Raw genomic sequence first — 22,948 nt, forward strand, 5'->3', positions numbered from 1 at the left:
ATTGACATCACACCCACACGATACAGTTGGCGCACACGTAGCTGTCCATCGTTAAATTGATTGTTCGTAAAAATAGTCGCAACCCCCTTACTGCCGTTGAATAAAGGCCACTTCCACCCTTTTCTCTCTTTTTCTCACGATCGTTTCTTCGACCACAAGGATTGTGAATCGCAGCAAAATTAAATCCCTGTTTTCGTATTCCGTTCGCGTGGACTATACAGAATTGGCGTTATTATTGCACCACGATCGCATGAAAATCGATATAATCAGCCCATGAGAAAAAACAATCGCGAGGAACAATTTTGATTAAATCGTCAATCGATGCTTAGCGAAACGATTAAATCACGACTTGTGTAATTTAAATAGAACACAACGATATCTCGTTTCCGATAAACCCCAGTATAACACTGATATTAACTTTGCAAACTATTCGGGACGGGTGTAAATGCGAATACAATCGATAAGCAAGTGTGACCTTTTAATACATTTCGAATCACACACGGTGCATTCGTTAAAAGTGTCGAATGACGGAGAAGCAATTTTCTTTTAAAACTGATACACTCACCGGAAAAAATGGAAGCAATGGCTGCGATAATGAATGAGATGACGACACCAGGTCCGGCAACGCTGCGCGCCACCATTCCTGCGACAAGATACATCCCTGTCCCGACGCAGGAGCCAACTCCTAAAGACGTCAGGTCCAGAGTCGTCAGGCACTTCTGCAAACAGTAACCGGAAAATGTATAGGAAATTTGCATTTTTAAACAAATTTCAATGATAAATGGCAGAAAATAATTTCAAATAAATTCCAATTAATATCGTCCCAATAATCGGACTTACAATTTACTTATTAATTATATAAATTTAAAATAAGCTCTTCACTGAGTTGAAATAAACATATTTTCTTTTTAAAATAATACAGTTCACTGCATCAAAACAAAATTGCAATTTGTAACTCATTTATGACTCATTTTTTACAGATTAGAAACTGAAATATATAAATTTGTTGGTTTATCTCTCTCTCTCTCTCTCTCTCTCTCTCTCTCTCTCTTTCTCTCTGTAAAACGGTTAACCTAAATAAAAAACAATTTCGGTCTGTTTTATTTGAATATTATATCTACGTAAAAATTGTTTTTTCTAAATTTTTTCACAATAAAAATAATTAACCGGGAGAAATTTTGTTTGATCGTATTTTTTATTTCAAACAATAAATTCTTCACACACGTGCGATTTTTATCGGATTATTTCACCTTTAAAAATCGGTGAATCATTGCGAAAAGATATTTAATATCGTGCATTATCGTCAATTACTATTATCAATAGCACAAGCATATACAACAGTACGGTAAATAATATAACGAGCGCGATAGGAAAAGGTGCGCGGGACGTGATTTCGAATTATTTTGTAGGAAAGTGTGACAAAATATCTTTTCGTTGCATTTCATGTTTGTACGCATCTTTGTAAAAACAGTCGCATCTTCTACTCGACTTCTTTCTAGAATGTCAGTGCCATTTTTACTACTTTCCTCCGATAGTTATTAATAAACGCGAAACCCTCCAAGTGTGCCAGGGGTTCTTTCCCACGTTGATCATGAGAGTGGCTAAAATGCTGGTGCTGATAAAAATAAAGCAATCGTGAAGTTTCTTTCGCACATCGTATGATATTATTAACATTTTTGGTAGTCGTAATAAAATGAATAATCGGGCCGAAATCGAGGCTCGAACAATTTTTCGTTTATTTTCAATGTAATTCAAGAATATTTTCTCTCTCATATTATTATATATATTATTTTTACATGTATATATTATTTTATGATATATATTTTATTATACATGTAACTTTACGATATTTAAGCATTTATTTTAAAAAATCTTGCAATCTTGTGTCAATTCGATTATAATTATAATTAAGAACTTTTTTACATTGAGCACATATATTTAATTATATATAATTGCACTATAATAACATTTTTTACAATAGTTATTGAATCAAAAAAATAATACAAATAAAAAATAACAATAAAAAGAGATGGTATATCGAACCAACATTAATTGCAAAAATTGCATAATCTCTAATGCCTAGTAAATCGAATTATCTGCGCGGTGTAATATTATAATTAGTCAATTTCTATTGAGAGAGAGAGAGAAACGTAATTGCGTGATAATGATGGAAAATGCATTTTGCACGACCAATGTCAAATTTTGCGAAGTATCCGACATTGATCCGCCAAATGTATCGTCGCCATATTCAAAATAGGAAAAATGCAACGATGTAAATTAATGCAAATCCCGCGTGAATTATTACCTTTGTATCTGCATTAGTATGTCGCAACATTGACGCTGATTTATGCGTTTGCACGAAATTACAGAAATTTTAATAGGATTTTTGAGGTCTACGAGAAATATTGCTGTTTTTAGAAAAACCAATCTAGGACAGATCATTTATTCTTCAATTCTATTTAAATTGAAAAACTCTGAGATAATATTAGCGATATTTTAAAATAAGCTTTATTGCAAAATCTAGTTTTTCAAATGCAAGTTAAACACGTGAAAAATAGAATCAAGTACGAAAATTCAAGATGCATCTTTAAAAGATAATTTTTTGAAGTATTAATTATATTCAATATGTATTTTTTTTAAATTGCATTATCTTGGGCAAGTAATATTTAAGATATAAAATTGGAAAATAATTAATTGAGTTTGTTGAGATTATAAGTATATAGAGGATTAATATTATAATAATATTATCGTCTGCGCGGACATTTAAATTATCGTCTCTGCGCGCAATTCCATGTATTTTACGCGTTAGAAGCGAGCTATATAATATACTAAATAATGAATGAATTTGGAAGAGTAACTCGGGACCGGAAATCCCCACGCGGGAAATCGAGAGATCGTCCCAAATGCATAATGTCGCTTACCACGTTCGATCGCAACGCTTACAATTCTAAAATTGCGTGTACTTTGGCGAAAGCAATGAATGATGAGTTTGACGAAAATGTGAAAAAGTGTACGCGTACTTTAACATCTATTTACTTTCGGATAAAATTCACGACATGTGTCTAATTCGATGAACATGGGTAACTTCACAACGAATATTTACAAATCTAATATAAATCGATAAAATATCTGTGCATGTATGTACAATGCATACAGACAAAATCCACATCGTAATTTGTCACTACGCGAAGAAAAATAAATATTCTCGGCAAATCTTTTTTCTACCACGAAATAAAATATACATTTTCCAGCAATATTCAACTAAGTTATTGAAGTTTGCGATTAAATCTTTTTCCATGGAACAAAGGAATGATTTAAGCAATGTCGATCAAAATACTTTTCCGTTTTCAGTGACTATCGCGTAACGAACTACACTTGTCCCTTGTGTCGCTTGATAGCCTCCATTCGGATTTCTCGCGTGCTGCTTTCGCATTAGATAAAATTTGCGCCTTAGCTACAGCCACGATCTTACTTGTGTATGTGTATCGAGCTTGTGCTACTTTTCTACAGAAAGTGGATCGGCAATTGGGAAACTTTGCGACGGTTTATGTGCGTTGCAACTGCGGTACCTTCTGCTGGAAACGTCCACCGATGCAAAATAATGGCTTTGTAACATCGGCCAGTACCATAGTTAGAGATGCAAAAGTTTACTGTATTTATTTTAGCGACGAGACTATGAAAGCCGAACAGAAATACCGCGATGCGAATCGCCTGATTATATCTACACGAAGGGATTTTGCATTAATCGTTGAGAAATTACTCAACATTGCTAATGATCAAATCACCAGTTTGTAAAAGTGCGAAAAAATTAATTTATATACGCGTGATTTATCAAGTTTAATATATCGCAAGTTTAATATATGCTACCTAGGCAATTTCAACAAAACAAAAAAGTATTTTAAGTTTAACTTTAGGCTTCACTAGAAACAAAATTTCAAGCAAATCATACGATATTTCTATTCCTTCTTAATTCTATGTGCAAGCATTTTTCTATAATTGTGATATTATCAGAAATTCCCTTTTCGTTCTGTCAGATTAATGACAATTTTCTTGTAAATTTCTATCAATAAGTACACGTAACCAGTTCTTATTTCCGCCGCTCTAATAGTCAGCGTGTCACTCTAATTGATAATTAGAAACAATGCTCACCGTTAAATGCCTACTATTAAACCTAACTCTCCACACATTTATTTTTAGTTGCCTTTCTCCTCACGTTGAGCTCCCTACTAGCTTCCTTTACTCATTCAACTCTGGCAATTCTGGCAAGCAATTGGAAGAAACAAAATGACTGACCTAACAATACCGTGAATAAAAATGGGAAAAGTTCTGTCAATGTTAAAATTTCTCACAATTTAAGATACATCCTACTAAATCTGTACTATTACTGTGAGAATCCAAAAGATGTAAGATCTTTGCAAAAATTTTTAAAAATTATATCATCAATTATTGTCGTTACCTGTAATTTCTGTTTGGAGTCGGCTGGATGAAGTGGCTCGGGACCGGTTTTGGACTGATTACCTTGCAGATTTTCGATGTTTTTCGTACGTATCAGCTTGCCAAAGAGCTCGAGGCCCTTCTCCCGGTCCAGATCGAGCTTCATTTTTCTGCAAATTAAATCGAGAGAGATCAATTATTCATGCACTCAAAATAGGGGGCATATTACAATAATAAAGAACTTTTGATTAATGTTTTTCAAATATTCTGTATGTTGCAATGTATATATGTATGTGTATGTGTATATAAAACATTAAATATAACATGGAAAACGCATCAGCAAAAAAAACGCAAATAATATAATAAAATGAGACTCGAGCGTTTATCAGCTGACTGTTAATAAAATGAAAGAGGAAATAATAATTAAAGAATAAATATCCATGTAAATGTGTAAATAATCTCAATTTTTGTCAAACAAAAATTAAATAAATATACACAACGATGAAAATAATAGCATTTTCCGCAGAGACACATCAGAAATGTAAATTGGATAATACGTATGCGTAAAAAGTAATTAAAAATGGCGACGATATGTAAGACTGTTATTTCCAGCGGAGGGTTAATAATATCTGTCTGTACATAATCCCTTTACAAGATTAAAAATAGCTTCCGCTATGGAGAGTAGTTTAAAGGTTATCAAATAAATAAGCATAGAAACAAGTCATATGTTGTTTATCAAAACTTCCGGGTTATTGCTTTTGATTTTTAATGGAGTATATTGAAAATAAAGAAACCAGAAATTTCGCATTTTAAAAGTGAGTAAGAATAAAATTCGTTTCAACTTATATTATAAAAAAAATAAAATAGCATAATAGATTATACAATTTGTCATGATGAAAGAGAAATAATTACCACGATAATATATGAATAACTTTAAAGGCTTATGTGAAAAATATCTATCTGGCAAAATCGAACGCTATAAAAAGAATTGTCGCGAATTCTATCCATCTTCCCGCATAGAAGTGATTTGGAAGAAAGGCGCAAAAAAATGACTAACTCTGTCGCATAATCGAACGCAAATCGTCCCTTTCCGGAGACAAACGAGCTCTGAAAAAAAATATCATGTGACATATGTGCACGATGCTCTTTTCTCCGGCTCGCTTATTCCCACGGTCGGAAGTCGCATATGTACACGAATTATTGATTTATTATCCGTCAAGAAGCGCTGCTTCTCAACGTCGTAGCTTTCGCACGTTCTTCTAGCGTTGCTCTTACGCGAGTTTATCTGAAGATAGAAAATTGTCACGCATGCTCTTGTCACCCCGCATTAAATTTTTCAATAATTCTCAAAATCGCGACATTAAAATTTTAATTATTCGAAACTGTCAAAAGTCAGATTATTTGTCATTAATATATATAATTTTTATAATAAATTTATAATAAATTTATTAAAATTTTAATTTAGAACAATTTTTTTTATCAAAGAATAGCTATTTTAAAGTATAATGTACCTAATTTTACTATCAACTTTAAAACTCTAATAAATTTAATTTTTATTTTTTTGGGGGGAATATTAATTCATATATATAATTGTGTACTAATATATTCTCTCCCTCTGAAAAAAGCATGTCGAAGTGTCTCTTTTCCTGTCTCGTTTGTGCGCTGTAACTTGTTTTACTCGTGTTATTTACGACTGTCAAATCACGCGAGTTTTCAGTTTGTAAAAAAAATAAAGTTAAAAATAAAGTTAAAAATAGAAAAGTTAAATTTAAAATTCAAATAATTATTTATAACAGAAGGGAATAAATGGCGCGCGCTTTGTAATATTCTAGAGGATATTAAAAAAGATGCAACAAATGATAAAAACTTACAAAAAAAGATCGATATTCAAATAAATTATTTTAAAAGGAATATTTCCATAAATCGATGTATATGGCATATATATATATATATATAGAATTGGAAATAGAATTGGAATAGATATCCTGTGAATAATTCCAATGGGATATCGCGAACATATTGGGACGATTACTCATCTCGATTACTCTCTCGAGTCCGATTAAAGCGAAAGGAGTCGCGCTACTGGCAATCTGGCCATCGTTTGTAATGCAGACGCGATGCACTTTTCGCGACGGATTATGCAAATAACGAACAGCCGAGATAATCACCAAACGAGCGAATGGGACGATGAGGGACACGGTGTATTAAAAGGAATAAATTATTCAGACGGCACACACGCGACGAAAGATTGAAAGCAAACTCGCTCCTCGATAATAGATTTCCGAGGTATGTCCAGAATTTTGCTCAAGAACCACCAAGGAGAGAAAGCAGCACGTGCGACATGTCATGTTGACGAGTCACGAAATCTGTATTATTTTGGACGAATGCGCGAAATTTCCCAGCAGAAATATAAATTGTACTAACAAGATTTATTTTACGGTCGAATTGAAATTTCAGCGACACACGTTATACAAATTCTGACAAATGTAAGCTACAAAAAAAGTAACTAAATTCAAACTTTCTCTCCATTTGTAAAATAAAATATAATAGTGGAAATACATTGGTCCATGATATTTAAAAAATTAAAAATAATCTTTTTCATTTTACTTTAAATTATGCGTGAAAAATAATTTTTAATAATAAAAACGGGCGATTTGCTCTGGAAGTTTGCCGCGAAATCGACCTATGGATTCCGCATAATCGCACTAACGTGGCAGAATGCAATTAACTCTTTATATGCTACTTGTGATATATCTCGCGTCGGGAACATCAACAATTCCTTTACGTCACTTCTCTGTTGGGTTTTGTCATCGTTGTAAAATCGATTGTACTAAAGAGTTTGCTTTAGTACAAGTCGATTTCTTAACAGCAAAATATACATTTTGAAAAATTCATCAACTTCAAATAAAAATTAAAGTTTCTGTATTATTAGTAAAGGACATCCATTATAAAATTAATATTGCAATACTGTATAAATATTATGATTAATTAACGTGGAATAATATATTATATGATACGATACATATAAACATTAATAATTTTAAGAATTTCAATGAAATCTGTCTATACAGGAAAATTGCAACCTACAATATCCACGACAGAAAATAATACTGTTTCGTCGTAATGCGATCTTTCTCCATGATACCGCGAGTTTTTAATTAAGAACGACGCGTGCTCGTGTTCCTGCTTATCGCGTGGATATCGTGTCGAGACATTTGCGATGAAAAAGGAACACGTTCGCGTTTTCGATCGTTAATTCTACCATTAATGCTACAGTTTTTGTCTTTCTTTCCGAAGAGGTGAGCTTAATGTTACAGAAAAACGTAGTTTTTTCCACGTCTAATTCACATAAAATTGATTTTTCCTTCAAAATATCTCTCGATACGAATTTAGTCCTCTTAACGAGAAGATATTTAGATTTGTGCCATTTATTCGCAAAATGCGCTATTACGTGATTATACTACCAAAATTCTGCGTTTCCATCTCGAATACGTGCATCGAGCAGAATGGTGAAAGCCACTACGAGCTCGGGATAATAATCTGAATCAAATGCCGGAAGCCAGATCGCTTTTAACATGATTTACGATGCGCGTGTCGGCGACAGGAATCGCAACGAAATTTGTCGAGCGAATCGATAAATCTCACGATGGGATGATCGCTTTTGGAATATACAGCAGACAATAATGAATAAACGATTAAATGCCGAGAAATGCGATAGACTTTGCGGACGAGCTAGTGACTGCAAACGCCAATAACTGTGGCTTTTTATGAATGAACATTGATTATTAGGAATGTAATTATCGGGGCTGCAGTACTAATGGCCGTGCCATTAGTAAATGGACGAAATAATGATATCCTCGCGATGAAGATTACTCTCCACAATTTAGTTCATGTCTATCTATATTACGCCATAAGCTGAAACGCGATAAAATAATTTCACGACCAACGAGAATTTTTATCAAGGATAATATTTTCTTTCAAATATTCGAATACAGAAAGTGCATGTTACTTAGCATTAAAAAATATTATTTATTTATTTTTATTTATTTATTACTTGTGATATGTGCTATAAGTGAGACGATATTGTGCATTTAAATAATCAATTCCCTCTGTCAAAACTTGAAATTTAATGTAAACATAACAAAAATATTTACAGAGATAAGAAAGAAAATATATCTAAGAAATAATCGGTTTTGCGCGCTCGCGATATTTATGTCAATACGTGATTTGCAAGAAACGACAGTATTATAGAAACATCCAAGTTGAGATTAATTATTTTCGCGTCAATAAATTGTGAGTGTATCGTTCTTAATAAGATATATTAATTTTATTAGTATATTAATTTTATTTAAGTCGAAACATTTTTTATTACGATACTTTGTTCCTTTTTCAACTATAGCGGAAGAATCGTGATATTGTGCTTCTTTTGAACAAAAGGAAGAAATTTTTCTCTCGTGTGTGTTAAATAGCTTTTCACACTTTGCGCAGCACGTCAGTTAATTCCGAAATTTCCGAAGGAAATTACGATTCTCCGTGAAAGAGGAAGAGACTCATAGAATCCTGCGGAATTTATTTAAAATGCGTTTAATCTAAATTCTTGGTTCATTCACGAAAGAATCGATACTTGGATTATAATGTATGCAATCTGCAATATATATATTGCGATAATATGTTATTAAACTTTTTACTTTTTGTTAATAAGATAAACCGGCAATTTCCACATTGTATTTTTTCAAGCAACGATTAGAAATTATGTACTATTTAAATAACTTTAATTAACTTTATATATATGCACAGTAAAAAAATTGTGCGTCCATATGTTAAAATTTGCTTGTGTTACCACGTTTTGATTAGTACTTTAATGTAAAATTAACATACAATTTATATGTTTTATTATTTTTATAACATTTTCATGTGTTACATTTATGTCAACTTTATAACTTAACACTTTGTATACGTCTCTTAGAAATGGAATATTATTTTGAGTATTTTTAACATAATCATTTTAAACAATCAACATGTCTCAAAGTCAGTTTAACATTTTAAGAAAAGTTAAAGTAAATCTTCAAATAATCTTGAACTTTGACATACAAAATAATCAAATTTACTAAAATCAAATGTTTCTATTATAAATAATTTAAGTTAAAATAATTACTATTATATGTTAATGTCCTACAATTCTTATGAGTTATTGTAACTATTTTTTCATATAATTTTAAATTAATTTGTATGTTATTTTTACATTACACTTAAAGGCACAATAACAAAAATAAATGTAAAGTATCGTGTCAATTATTTAACATTTTTAGTTTGTCAATAAGTGACATACGACGAATGAGTTATTTTAACTTAAAATTTAGAGTGGACTTTCTAGGACATGTGAAAAATGTTAAAATTAACATTTTATTTTCTACTGTGTGTATATATACACGTTGAATCAGCAATAATATTTATTAAATTTCAATCATTCTCATTTTTTATTACATTTCGCAAATATATATACATATATCAAATTTATGTATAATGACGGTTCTGGGATGATTCTCTCTCTCTTCTCGAACACATCTTAAATATAAATTCCTACCCTCCCTTCTATAAGACTAACTTCGAAATCAAATTATCCCTTATAACTACAACGTCGTTTGTACTTTGTACCTGAAAGAAGATACTTTGTAGAATGAAAGAGGGAATTCAACTCTCTGGTTATATACCCTGGCTGGTCGCTAGCTGGTGATTTTGTGGTTATCGATCCCTTCCTCGCGGTATGTTCACATCCCCGATGCCATTAAAACAACCATAATGCCAATACCAACACGCCCACGTACATACACGTATTCCTACACATGCAAAATCTATATGCAAGAGAAATTTTACTAAGGAAGCCACTCGAATTTTTTCTGTCATAGAATTCTTATTTGCCTCATTCGCAACGTGGCCTGGCATATTTTGCGAGATTGCAGCCGGCAATCGTCTGCACTGTCAAAAGTCAGTCGTACCGATAACTCGCAAACTTTTTCGCGATTACTAAACTTTTTCTCTTTACGCGTCTCTCGAGAATTCAGATATTCAATAAAGAATCTCATCTGTGCCGTTACCTATATCGGTCTTGCAATGGAACGAAAAATGTATGTTATAAAGAATCTATTTCCTTCTCTCTCTTTCTGTTTGGAGATACGCACGAAAAGAGAGAAAGTATTAGATTATTTTGTGACGCATGACAAACAGCTAAGAATAGTATTGCTTTCTTTGTAAACAAATTCAACGATCTATTTGAAATAATCTCACATTTTTCATATTTTTGCGAACAGGAGAGAAATTAGCATCTTATTCTTAAATTTACAATACGGAAAGGAAAAAATCTAATATCCACATTTGCATTTTTGGATTCTGGATATTGAATTTTACATGCTGACATTTCCTTTTCTGACGTTAGTACAATCTTCTCCGATTCCTTAGATATCAATAACATGTCGGGATGACTTTAACGTTGAAATGTCAGGCTCTAGAAAAAGTTATTTGGAACCAATGAAAGCGAGCATAGTATGTATATATTAAAATAACCGCGTTAAAAGCTAAGACCTCTCCCGAACACAATAGGACTGAACCAATGATCTCGATTACTAACCGCATCTCGATGAAATAGATTGCCACGTTGCAAGTTGCAATATGCTTGTTTACGAAAGCACTTTGATTCTGTTGTAATCGATATACAATATCAAATATCCATGAATAGCACATAAATCATTTAAAGCAAAATTAATGTCTATGTATATGTGCAATCGTGATTATATCATTGTAAATTATAAATCATATTCAATATAACTATATAAAGTAAATTATTCATAGACTTCTTCAGTGCAGCTGATATAATTTAATTTATATATAATTATAATTTATGATTATAAAAATTATAAAAAGCCGACGCGGTTGTGTATGTTGCATTATAATATATGCATATAATCTTTTAATAACATTTAACTCTCCAATATATATCTATGTATATTGAAAATATTTATACATACATATATATTTCCCTTTTCATATAATTTTAATTTTATTTTGTTATCGATTTGAAAGTAAAATATCTGCAATTAATTGGAGTAAGTCACATTTTTCTAAGTATAATTAAAATATTGTCAAAAACATGATTATGTTTATATTTAAATATTCTTAATAATTTGTGTTTATATAAAAGATGAAAGATATAAATAATTGGGCAGAAAGAGAGAAAATCATTAAGAGATTCTCTTTTTAAAATAATATGGAAATGTTTTCACAAAGAAAAGGTACATTATATGTCCGACTAAAATAAATTTATCCGGATACGTTTAATGATTCAGGCGATTTGATTTTTTATTTAGATAATCACACCTACGATTATTACTGTCGTTATTAATAATCATTAATATGCATGATTAACATTTAATAGGGGAATGATTATATAAGTAGATCGGCAATGTTACTTCAACGAAATCGGTCTCCGTGTTAACGATCGATTCTGATCATTCGCGCAGAAAGCAATAAAACGACTCAAAGCGATATTAACGACTATGCGGTTGGCAAAGCCTGTTTATCAAAAAGGATAAACGGGAATTTAACCGCGTTTCGGTCGATATGCAGATACAAAACCGAGGGAATCCAACGGAAAATTTTCACGCTTCTAAAAATTCCCGTTAAACAATAATGAAAAAATCCTCGTTTACAGCAAGCTTTAAATTAAATTTTAGGATTAAACATCATACAGTTAGATAAATTTGTCTCTTTGATATATAATATGATTATTTTTATTATATCTGCGGATATTTCGTTCTCTTATTTGCCTCTTATAATTAATTATTAATGAACATGATAATTAAATGATATTAATTAAAAATTGATGATAGAGAAAATGATATTAAAATAAATATGTAATAAATATAAATATTAAAATACATCATGCAGCCATGACAAAATTAAATTTATCAAATTTTCAATTTTCAATTCCATAAAATTAAAATTAAATTTAAAAATGTAGGAAAAACAAAAAAAAGATATTTTTAATTTTTTACTCGACTATTGATACTTATTTGCATTTTATCAAAAATATTAGTCTAATTGAAAACAATGTAATGTGTTCTATAAATGCATAAGAGTCAATGTGAGAGTAACCCAAACCGATTGTAATGTGACACGTTTGGCAAATTTATTGGTTAACAATTTGCTCGATCTTTGTATGCGTTCGAAAATCAACACACGAATATGCCACACGATGTATCAATGTAATTTGTCAATGTCGATGTGTACGCGCATCGTATCCCATCATCCTAATAGTTCGATAGCTCACTCGTGCGGATGGCAGTCTACTTCGAATTCTGGATATTCTCTTAAGAGAATATCGAAAGACACGGCGTTCCTGGCAATTTGTCTTCGCGTTTTACGTTCAGCTCCATACGACCTTAATGTTCTCGTTATTTAGGCCAACGAAAAGTAACCAAACTTTTTTAAAATTAATATTGATCGATATGAATCTCGTAAATATCAATCCAATATCCATTTTTAATTTTCCGAATGTAAAGTTGAATATGTAAAAAAAGGAAGAAAGAAAGAGAAAGATGGATGGAAAATTTTTATTATAAAATTATATACATATATTGTATATATATAATTTTATAAATTTATATATATATATATATATATATAAATTTATAATATATATATATATATATATATATATATATATTTCATTTTATTGTCTTGTAATTATATGCATATATTATATTTTTATAGAATTATCGATTGGTATAATCATATATTTCTCTTATGCATATATTTGATTACTTCGTGTATACATTATTTAATCGACTAAATCTACTTGTGAAATTTCCTGTGAATTGATATATAATTAAACAATTGGTAAATTTCGTACACACGATGCCGAGATATATGTACATATATTATACACTACGTAACATAATCTCCCTCTCTCTCTTTCTCTCTCTCTCCCTCTCTCTTCCTCTCCTTCTTTCTCTTACTTTTTTTCTCCGCTATTTATGCATACAAATAACGCTTAATTCGCGGTCGTACTTTAGATGGAGCACTGTAGACACCTTTATATAGTATCTAGCCAGGTAACTTTGCGGCGTCAGCCAGTTCGCTCGGATAAATTTGCCAAACTGGCAAAGTTTTAGCCGACGGTGTGATCGTTCTCCAAATTACACGCGCCGATAACGAGATTCGGCTACAGATTCATCGTATTATTAACTTTTCATCGCACTAAAGTTTGGAATGTTCAAGAAGAAGATATGTGTACAATATGTTAGCATATTAAAATAAGTCCCCTTAACTTTACGAGGGTGAATGATAATTGGAAGTTCCTCTAACTCGAACTGTGTATCGCTTCATAACTTTAACAACTGAAACTTTTCTTTTCCTCGACAATGTCTCGTTATTTCTTATACCAGTCTTTTTTTTTAAACTTTTGTTTCTAAAATTCGATATCATTACATAACTGCTTAGATCATACGTTAATTAACAACAACGCCAGCTTCGATTTTCTCAGAAAGATTTCAATTTCAATCACAATTCGATGTTTTGTTTAATCGAGACTTGTACAAATTTAAATTTTGATTGCTTCGCAACTTTCAACATGGAGATCTCATGGTATTTAGATTCAATTATCACGAATGCAGATCGTGTTCGTTTCGTTGTAATTCATGCTGATGTGCTACGCAACTCGCAAAATATTCGTCCTACTGTGAAATTGCTCGTAACAAGAGCATAAATCGTATAAAAGAGATTTTATCGCTGCCATTGTTACGCATAAATCACATTATGGGAACGCAGAATTTCACATCTTCATAGTATCTGAACATAAAAACGAACACGCCATTCGGCAAATGCCATGATCACATACGTATAATGTGAGAATGTAACGCATCAATGATACATACCGAATTTGCTATTAACCCAGAACTACACAAAATTAGAATCAAGGCAAAAAAAATTGGAATCACATTTTAATAAAAGAAGATTTTTAAAAGAAGAATGATACATGATCAAGAAAATGACAAAATCATTTCTTATTTTGTTTTTAATTTATTGATAAAAATTATTTCAATTTAATCATTTTGTTATAATTTTCTTTCGCGATTAGAAAGAAAAACTAGAATATAAAAGCATTAATTTACTGAATTAATTTGCATTTCTCTTTAAATAAATAAATATTAAATATTTGTAATTTTAAATATTTTATATGCAATACAGAATAAATATAAAAATAAGTTGACTTAATATTTTTTAGCGTATAATTTATGATTTTGATTTTTGTAAGATTAATACTGAGTTTGTTAAAAAATGGGTTATGAATAGTCAGTCCAACCGCATCGGATAAAATAAGGGAGCATTATCGTTCTCGGACGAACGTAATGGAATCGTTCTTGTGGAAAATCGTTCTCATGGAAAATCTTACGGAAGATAATTAAACGAACACGGCCGACATTGCGGCGGAACGTGAAGATCCTCTATAAGGGCACTCGGTCAATACTGGCACGTTCTTTTGAATAACAGGTCGAAATGCTCGGTTTCTTCGAATAAGATCTTCGAGCTTTCTTCCATTTCTCGTATTCTCACTCTTTCGTTTTATTGCGCCACAAATTCTTCGGCTCTTTAATCTGCACAAAGTACATCGCAATGCAAACAATCAAATATTCCTGTCTTCTCTCTGACAGCATGAAAAGCTTCCCACAGAAATGAAAATTACGAAGAAAATAGAGAATAATGACACTCGTTTGATTGTGTGCATAGATAATTCTGTGTCGTGACAAAATCAAAATATATAGTGAAATTTAATTCAAACTTTTATATTAAATCATGTAAAAAAAATGTTCAATTCAGAACATTTAAAGTAAAAGATTTGAATATTATTTGTAAAGTGAGCGTCCTCTTCGATGATAATATGTTATATAAAAATAGAACATAATATTTACAAATTTATAATTAATTCATTAATTGTAAATTCTCCAAAGTTCTCTAAGCTTTTCAAGATTACGAATTGTGATAAAAAATTTCGTTAATTTATTTATTATGATTTCTTTTATTATGATTACAAAGTAAATTAAAATACTGAGAAAATTGATCTAGGATATATATAACAAGCTGGAAATTGATTTGAAAATCATCTAATAAAGGGCTTTAACGGTACGATAGAATAAATTTAGATTTGTAATAAAAATTTTTTTATACGCGATTTTCATCTTCATTTTTGACAGTTTGAATGCGTTTTTTCAATTTCAATTTCAATGAATAAGCGATCCTTATTTCTGAAACACATATACATTATACTGGAATATTTTCTGTCAAATCTTTCATAAAATTGCATACCAGCCTCGTAATATCTGACCGATATTAGTTATACAATACTCGCGTGCTAGCTTAGAAATTCTTTCTCCTTCATCCCACCCACCCCGATTGTTACCCTTTGTTGCTGCCCGCTCACGTCATTGTATCCTCCCGCGAACGAGCTACAAAAAACTTTCCATTATTTCGCGTGAGCTAAAGAAAAAGAAGCAGAATTCTTCTCTCTGTCTTATCTCTTAAAATGCTTTCGATTACCTTTAAAAACACGAGCCTTTCTTAAAAAAAAATGCAATTGTACTACGTCACTATTGTCTTCTGACTTTAAAGCTCGCGTTGTCCATCTCGTTTATTTGCTCGGATTATGTTTTTACAGAGACACGCGGTTATCTCGAAGAGAACCGAGATGCTAGAGAAATAGAAAAAACTATGTTCGCGTTAATTAATGTCGTCCTACATTCTCATATGCTTGAATTTTTATGTAAATTAAAAAAGTAACTTTACTCTCGCGTCAAAGAATTTACCATTAAAATTATAAAACTAAAAATTTTTACGCGACAATTTTATGATACTCATAATATATATATTTTATCACATGTGTTTACAATTTAGTAATTTATTTCTTATTCAAAATATAATAAATATTAAAAATATATTAAAATATATTAAAAATATATTAGATATTTTTGTCCAAGATTATGTTTGGTTTGACATATTAAAAAACTTATTTACTCCTTGAAAGTGTAAATAGAATTATTACCAAATTTACAAGATCCTTTGGGAGGTCTTATAATTCCCTGCTGTATAATTCCCCGATGTGTCAGTTTTAAAAATTTTCTGCTCGTGCACAAGTTACGATGAAGAAAATTTAGGATGGAATGTCCCTTTGCGCGGAATCGCTTCTACTGAAGCAAAGTACGTGTTTAAAAATTTAAAGCCTCTCTCTAACCATGCATGCTTTGAACTATGAAGGTAACTTGAATTATATAAAATACCTAACAATCGATTTTTTTCTATTGCTTTCTCTTAGCATTCTTTAATTAAATAGTTTTATAATAATATTATACGAATATTATAAGTATATAATCTTTTGTTATTAAAATTACTTATTTGTTTTATAAATATCAGAAAACTTTTATCTTTTGTTTGAATAATTTTTTAACTACGCTACACAAATATCTGTTGTAAATTTATATTAATTTAATGAAGTAAGTAATATATTTTGTGATACATTTAAAAATTATTTAATTATTTGATTATTTAAATTCGGTTAAAGTAATAATTTGCTTCTACAAATACGGATTTTTTATCCGTAAATAAACCTTTCGATTACTCATGAAACTTAAAAATAGAACAGCGTTCTCAATCCAATTCGACAGCTAGTATTTGTATTTAAAAAAAAAACCTTATTCCGTATTCATATATACTGAATGAGGAACACGTAGAGGTACGCGTCAACAACTGAATGTTCCCTGCTACGTTATATAAGCGGAAGAGGGTTTGTGAAGAGCATGTGTTGCTATTTTCCCTTTCAATGCAGGGTAAACGCGTACTCGAGATAAATATTTGCAAAAAAAATCGAATAAATCTCTTGTAAAACATTTTGACATGCGCGAGAAATAAAGATGAGATCTCAACTTGAAATACACATAAGTGATCGAATAATGAATGAACGAGTATAAAAATAATGAATGGACGAGTATAATCGAATGATAATATTAAATCTCTTATGCGCATCTATATACATACATTGCGAAACAACGCAATGTACAAACATACCAATATACATACCTGCATAAACAATGTTTGAGTTGTATTTTCCGTCCACATTTAATCTCATCGCACACATATTCACTTTTTATAAAATTTAAAATTAACAAAGATCATACATCTTCTTAAAGTGACTTAACTGTTTGATAGACAGACTTCAACTGAAAGAATTTTCTGATTTCTCCATTAGAGACAATAACATTTGCCTTTGAACATGTCCTTTTATTTTTATGTTTGTTATTATTGTCAAACTATAGAATTTTTCAGTTCTCTATTTCAGTATTTACATTTTTTATATTTAACGCTACTCTTTTATAAATAAAAACGTGTTACAAGTGTATAATTGAAAAATGTTTCACAATTAAAATATTTAATTAAAAAGAAAAAGAAAACATAAAGAAACTTTAACTGTTCGACATTTACTCGCTCGATTTTTTTTCTTCGATTGAATATAAAATCTTAAAATATATGTATATACCGTGCATTACGAGGCGTTTAATGGACTCAGCGTTGATCGACAATTTTAGGGTGTCCTTGATACCTTTAATCTTACTACTTGTATCGAGAGCCTATTACACGTTTAATGAGGTCGCCGCTAGAAGAAAACGATATTGCAGCAGTACAGACGTATTTAGATCCGCAAATGGCATTGCACATTTCCGGAGCAGTTCTAATTATGGCGAAAAATCGTAACAAATTGCGAACATGATGAAATCTCTCTGACGTCAGTATTTTTTAAGCAATTTTTAATCACGTAGTAAAATTCACGAGCATTCAATCTTTAAATGTAGTTGCATTTTACATATATAGATTCCACCGTTCTCTTTAAACAATGCATTTGAAATTAAAAGAATATATGCATATATATAATCTGTATATTTTATTACTGTGGAAAAAATTATTATATAAAATTAGAGAAAAAATTTTTTCGAGAGAACTACTCTTATATTACGTTTACTGTTTCGTAAATTATTATATATTTTATTTTTATAATACGGATATATTCACATGTATATTTTTAAGAATTAAGGATCAACATGACTATTATTTTTAATCAAATCATAAATATTTTTAAAAGTTGATCTCGCGTTAAAATAACAGTTACATATATAAAACACAATATAAAAGTTAAAGAAAATTGTTAGCGAGAATTTTTTTTCAAATATTCGTGCAAAAATTCCACTGGCACATGGATATCTTTATGTGAAAATACTTTGCAGAAAGCGAACAATGCAATGACACTCGCATTGTAATAAATATTCGGCTAGACCTAATTACTAATTTCTAAACTGTTTCCGCAACAAAGCCCCGCATTAACTTTTTACTGTAACGCGTCATGTAAAGGAGCGAAGCGCTTTATTCATGTTCTCTTTGGCATTTTGCCGACCGCACGCGGACGTAATCGTTTTCTCCGTGTTCTCTCCGAAAAAGGGCACGGATCGTTACTTTGCATGTTGACTATGCACGTCTGTAAAACGAGATAACATCGGTCGTGATAAAAAAAAAGCTTCAGCAGGATCATTTAACGTTCGAAAAAGCTTTCATTCTTTAACTTCACAACGCTCTTTAGCTTGTTTAAATTATTTTCGCAGATATCGAGGAAGATCTCTTTTATTTTTTGATATTGCAATTATGCTTCTACTCGCTGAATATTCCGCAAATATCTAGGCGACGACGTGACTCGAATATTAGGGGAGAGATGATGCCTCTCGACAATATTGAAGCCAGTTTTCTATTTCATACATCATAGAGAATGTATTAGAATGGATATATGAAAAGAAATATATAACGATAGAAAAAGTTTGAGACTTCTCTCTTGTCCTGCGTAGAATTATAAAAATTAAATTAAATCAATCAAATTTTCAATTTAGATAAATGTTTCTTCTCCAAACTTGTATCTTTGCAAATATAATATTTGTATTATTAATTATAATAATATTATTATTAATATTATTATTAATATCATTATTAATTTTATTATTATTAATATTATTTTTAATATTATTTTTAATATTATTATTAATTTTCTTATTCTGCAGCAATATTAATCAGATATAGCGATAAAAATTTATGTTAAAACAATACGTATGACGTAAAATATAGTAACTTCAATCAGAGGTAGAATTTCATCGAATGCTTTTTCTCCCCTTTTCTCCATACTTTTTTTCTTCTTTTACGATACACGTCGCTTGTACGTACAAATCACTGTATATCGCGAACCAGGTGTAACTTCAGCGTTGGCGGCGAATCGGGGTCAGCGCAGTGGTGTATAAGGGGGTCGCAATCCGTACTACACCGCGAAGGTCGGTTCAGATTGGCTCGCAAAGCCTGAGCGAACGAGGGTGCGATTAAGGGTTGGCCGAGCGCCAACCGCGAAACGTATTATCCGTCTTCGGAGCGCAAGAAATAAATTCACGGGCATGTTCTTCTCCTTTCCGTCTTCCTTTCGCTCGTGACGCGTCGGAATCGAATATATTTACGGCGGCTTCTCTTCCTCCTCATCGCGAGTTGGGAATTGAATTCGTGAAATGGCTGGCGTATCGGAATCTTAATCCATTCGCTGTCGTCGTCGACAGCGTATCTGTCTTCGATAACGACGACATCTAATAACAAGGACGAGATTTGTAGATTTGTGCCTAAAAATCATCAGTAGAATACGCCCGTAAAAAATGGGATTGCTTATCTTAGAATAGGACTTGTACGCATTCACTGATATACATCTTACAACGTTTCGTGCTTATCGTAGACGATTTATTTCACGCAAAGTGAGCTTATTAAATTGGCGATTTCATTTCCTGCGGTTGTGATAGGCAAACGCATCGTTGCACTCCACAATAGAAAGAAGCTCGCATCGCAATCATCATTGCAATCACTGGGATGCGGACTCTATTCGTCCCTCTCGCTATAAAAGCGCACACGGATAAAACTCGGCAACCTCATTTCGATCAGCGTCGCGGTCGTTCGCGGACCGATCGAGCCTCGTCATTCTTTCATAGCTCGCGTTTCTGCTCTTTTCATCTTGCCGCCTCGTATCGCAAATAGAACCCTCGCCGGCTCGAATTCAACCTCGATTCGACGGCGATTTCCACTACCATCCTCTAAAATTATCACTTCGCATACACTACCCTCGTAAGGTACATAAAGCACCCTAGTCCGTTACTAGAAATAGAATTCGAGTCTAGCTTTGACCCGGATTTGCTCAATTTTTGCGCAAATTCATTTTTGCCGGGATTATCGCATTTCTAGTTAGCCATGTAAAGATATCGGAAAAATAATATATCCCCCTTTCTCTCATTCTCGGTCTGTTAATGGAAAATAAAGGGGCTGCAAAGAGAGAAAACCGCAGAGAGAATAACGGAATAATTGCGGAACGGACGTGTTGATCCCATTGCGATTCGTAGCAACTTGTACATCCGTGTTCTGTCGGGACATGAAGCCGCAGAGCTCCGTTTAGAGATCGCCCTTAGGCTTTTCACCTCGGATGTTTCGACCCAGATTTGAGCTCACCGTTTCCCGAGTCCCGCCTGCCGGTTGATTCGCTTTTGAACAATTAATCGAGCGACAAGCCACGGAAACAGACGGCAATCCGGTTCTCCCGAGGCTTTTCTATGTTTCTCACCAGCGAGAGTCCAATTTGCGACGCTCTAGAGCGAGTTTTGCAACGCGATGACGATCGCTTTTACGGGGAGCGGTAAAATTAGAGAAATAATTCACTTTGACGCGAGCAAACGGGAAATAAAAGAAGCGATAATCCCGCGAGCGTGGAAAATAATCGCGTTTCGTTCTTTATAATCGATATTGGAATGAGTGAATAGAATGGAAGAGGGAAAATATGGAGAGTTATAAAGATTGTAAATGAGAACAAATAACGATATGGATGTACGACCCGAAAGTTCATTCCCGAGTTTTTGTATAAAGCTACCATTAGTTATTTATCTCGAGCAATATAGAAGGCAGTTAATATTTTTCAATTCTGATTCAATTTACAATGTGAATAATATACAAGTTACTCCACGCAGCTTTTATTGCCGATAAAAATTATGAAATATATAGACTTGATTTCAATTATGGAAAGACTGTGTATCGGAAATTTTTGAAAAAGAACTTTTGCATATATAATTATTAATAATAAAAACTATTAATTAATGATAAAATTAAAAAGAAAATTAATAATAAATTAATAATAATAATAATAATAATACTTAGTAATAAATTAATAATAAAATTATTAATAATAAAAACACATTTGAAAAGAAAAGCCAATCTAATGCCCACAATACGATTGTGAAAATTGAAATGATAAAAAACTCGAGATTTTCTCGCTGCACTTTAGATCAAAATATGTCATATCGTGAGAGAAAAAACATGGTTCGTTTCTTCAGCATCGCGCGTCCACATTCATCAGCAATAATAATTAGCGAGGCGGAAAACACGGGACGTAGCTCCGAGACACGCAGAATCAAATTGAACGGGTCAGCTGTGAACGGGAGTGATCATCATTAGTGAATATAATGGCTTTTCTTCGATCAATTAGTTTCGTTAAATATCTGACCGATCGCTCGTTAACATTTTTCTTTCGAGTGTTAAGAATTTTTTCAATAATTCTAAAGTTGAGCAGAAGAGTCAATTTATGTCGGCAATTAAAACAAAGATGAATCACAACTATTAAACTTATAAATATTCTTTGTCCTTTCTTCATCAAAATATTGTGAAATAGAAAAGCATCATCATCTTAATAGATTAAATATTTCTTCTCTACGTATCAATTTTATTGTTGCACTAATATATTTTTTTATGATTGCATATATATTTTACATGTTATATTGATAATATATATCGATATACATATATCAATATAATAGTTATTAAATTATATTATTAAATATGTACAAAAGAATAACTGACGCATTGCAAATAAATTATGTAGTAATAATGTAATTAAAAATGTATGTTAAATAATAAAATCAATATTGTGATTACATTATACTTACATCGAATCACTATCAAATTATTATACCAAACATCCATCAAACATTTCTCTTTGTACCGTCCGCGTATAAAAGTACAGTGTGTGCATTACACACGTATAGTAACATAAACACATACATTGCAAAGCGTCTGTGCTTTTAATCATGCAGCCATATCGAAACACATTAATTAATAAATCGTCAATTAACAGAATGTTTGTCGTATGTAGATAGACATGAGTTTTTACATTTTCTTGTTTACGACGAACCTTTGTTTCGGTCTCACATTCTTAGAACGAATTCTTAGAAAGAGACTGGAACAAAACATGAACAATTTTAATAAATTTTTATAGTAAATAAACATTTAAAAAAATTAAAATATTTCTAAAAAAATATTTAATATAAAATAGTTCATACATATATGCGATAAGATATTTTAAATAAGT

At 31.5% G+C, this 22,948-nt stretch overlaps 1 protein-coding gene across 2 annotated transcripts in view; it reads right to left on the minus strand.

Annotated features, from left to right (window-relative positions):
- Window positions 1–22,948, minus strand: part of LOC145972882 (solute carrier family 7 member 14) — a 62,474-nt gene that overhangs the window by 26,929 nt on the left and 12,597 nt on the right. For both annotated transcript variants that reach the window (XR_014439305.1, XM_083101907.1), the window contains 2 exons: window positions 4,457–4,604; window positions 566–719 (listed from right to left, as the gene is read on the minus strand). Coding sequence is in view for 1 of the 2 variants with exons in the window: in XM_083101907.1 (XP_082958033.1) it covers window positions 566–719; window positions 4,457–4,600 (298 nt within the window). In the remaining variant the exon portion in view is untranslated. The remainder of the gene's footprint in view (window positions 1–565; window positions 720–4,456; window positions 4,605–22,948) is intronic.

The sequence above is a fragment of the Camponotus vicinus genome, unplaced genomic scaffold (genome assembly GCF_025532165.1).
Source record: "Camponotus vicinus isolate PSW18456_S1 unplaced genomic scaffold, iyCamVici1.0 SCAF_6, whole genome shotgun sequence".
NCBI lineage: Eukaryota > Metazoa > Arthropoda > Insecta > Hymenoptera > Formicidae > Camponotus > Camponotus vicinus.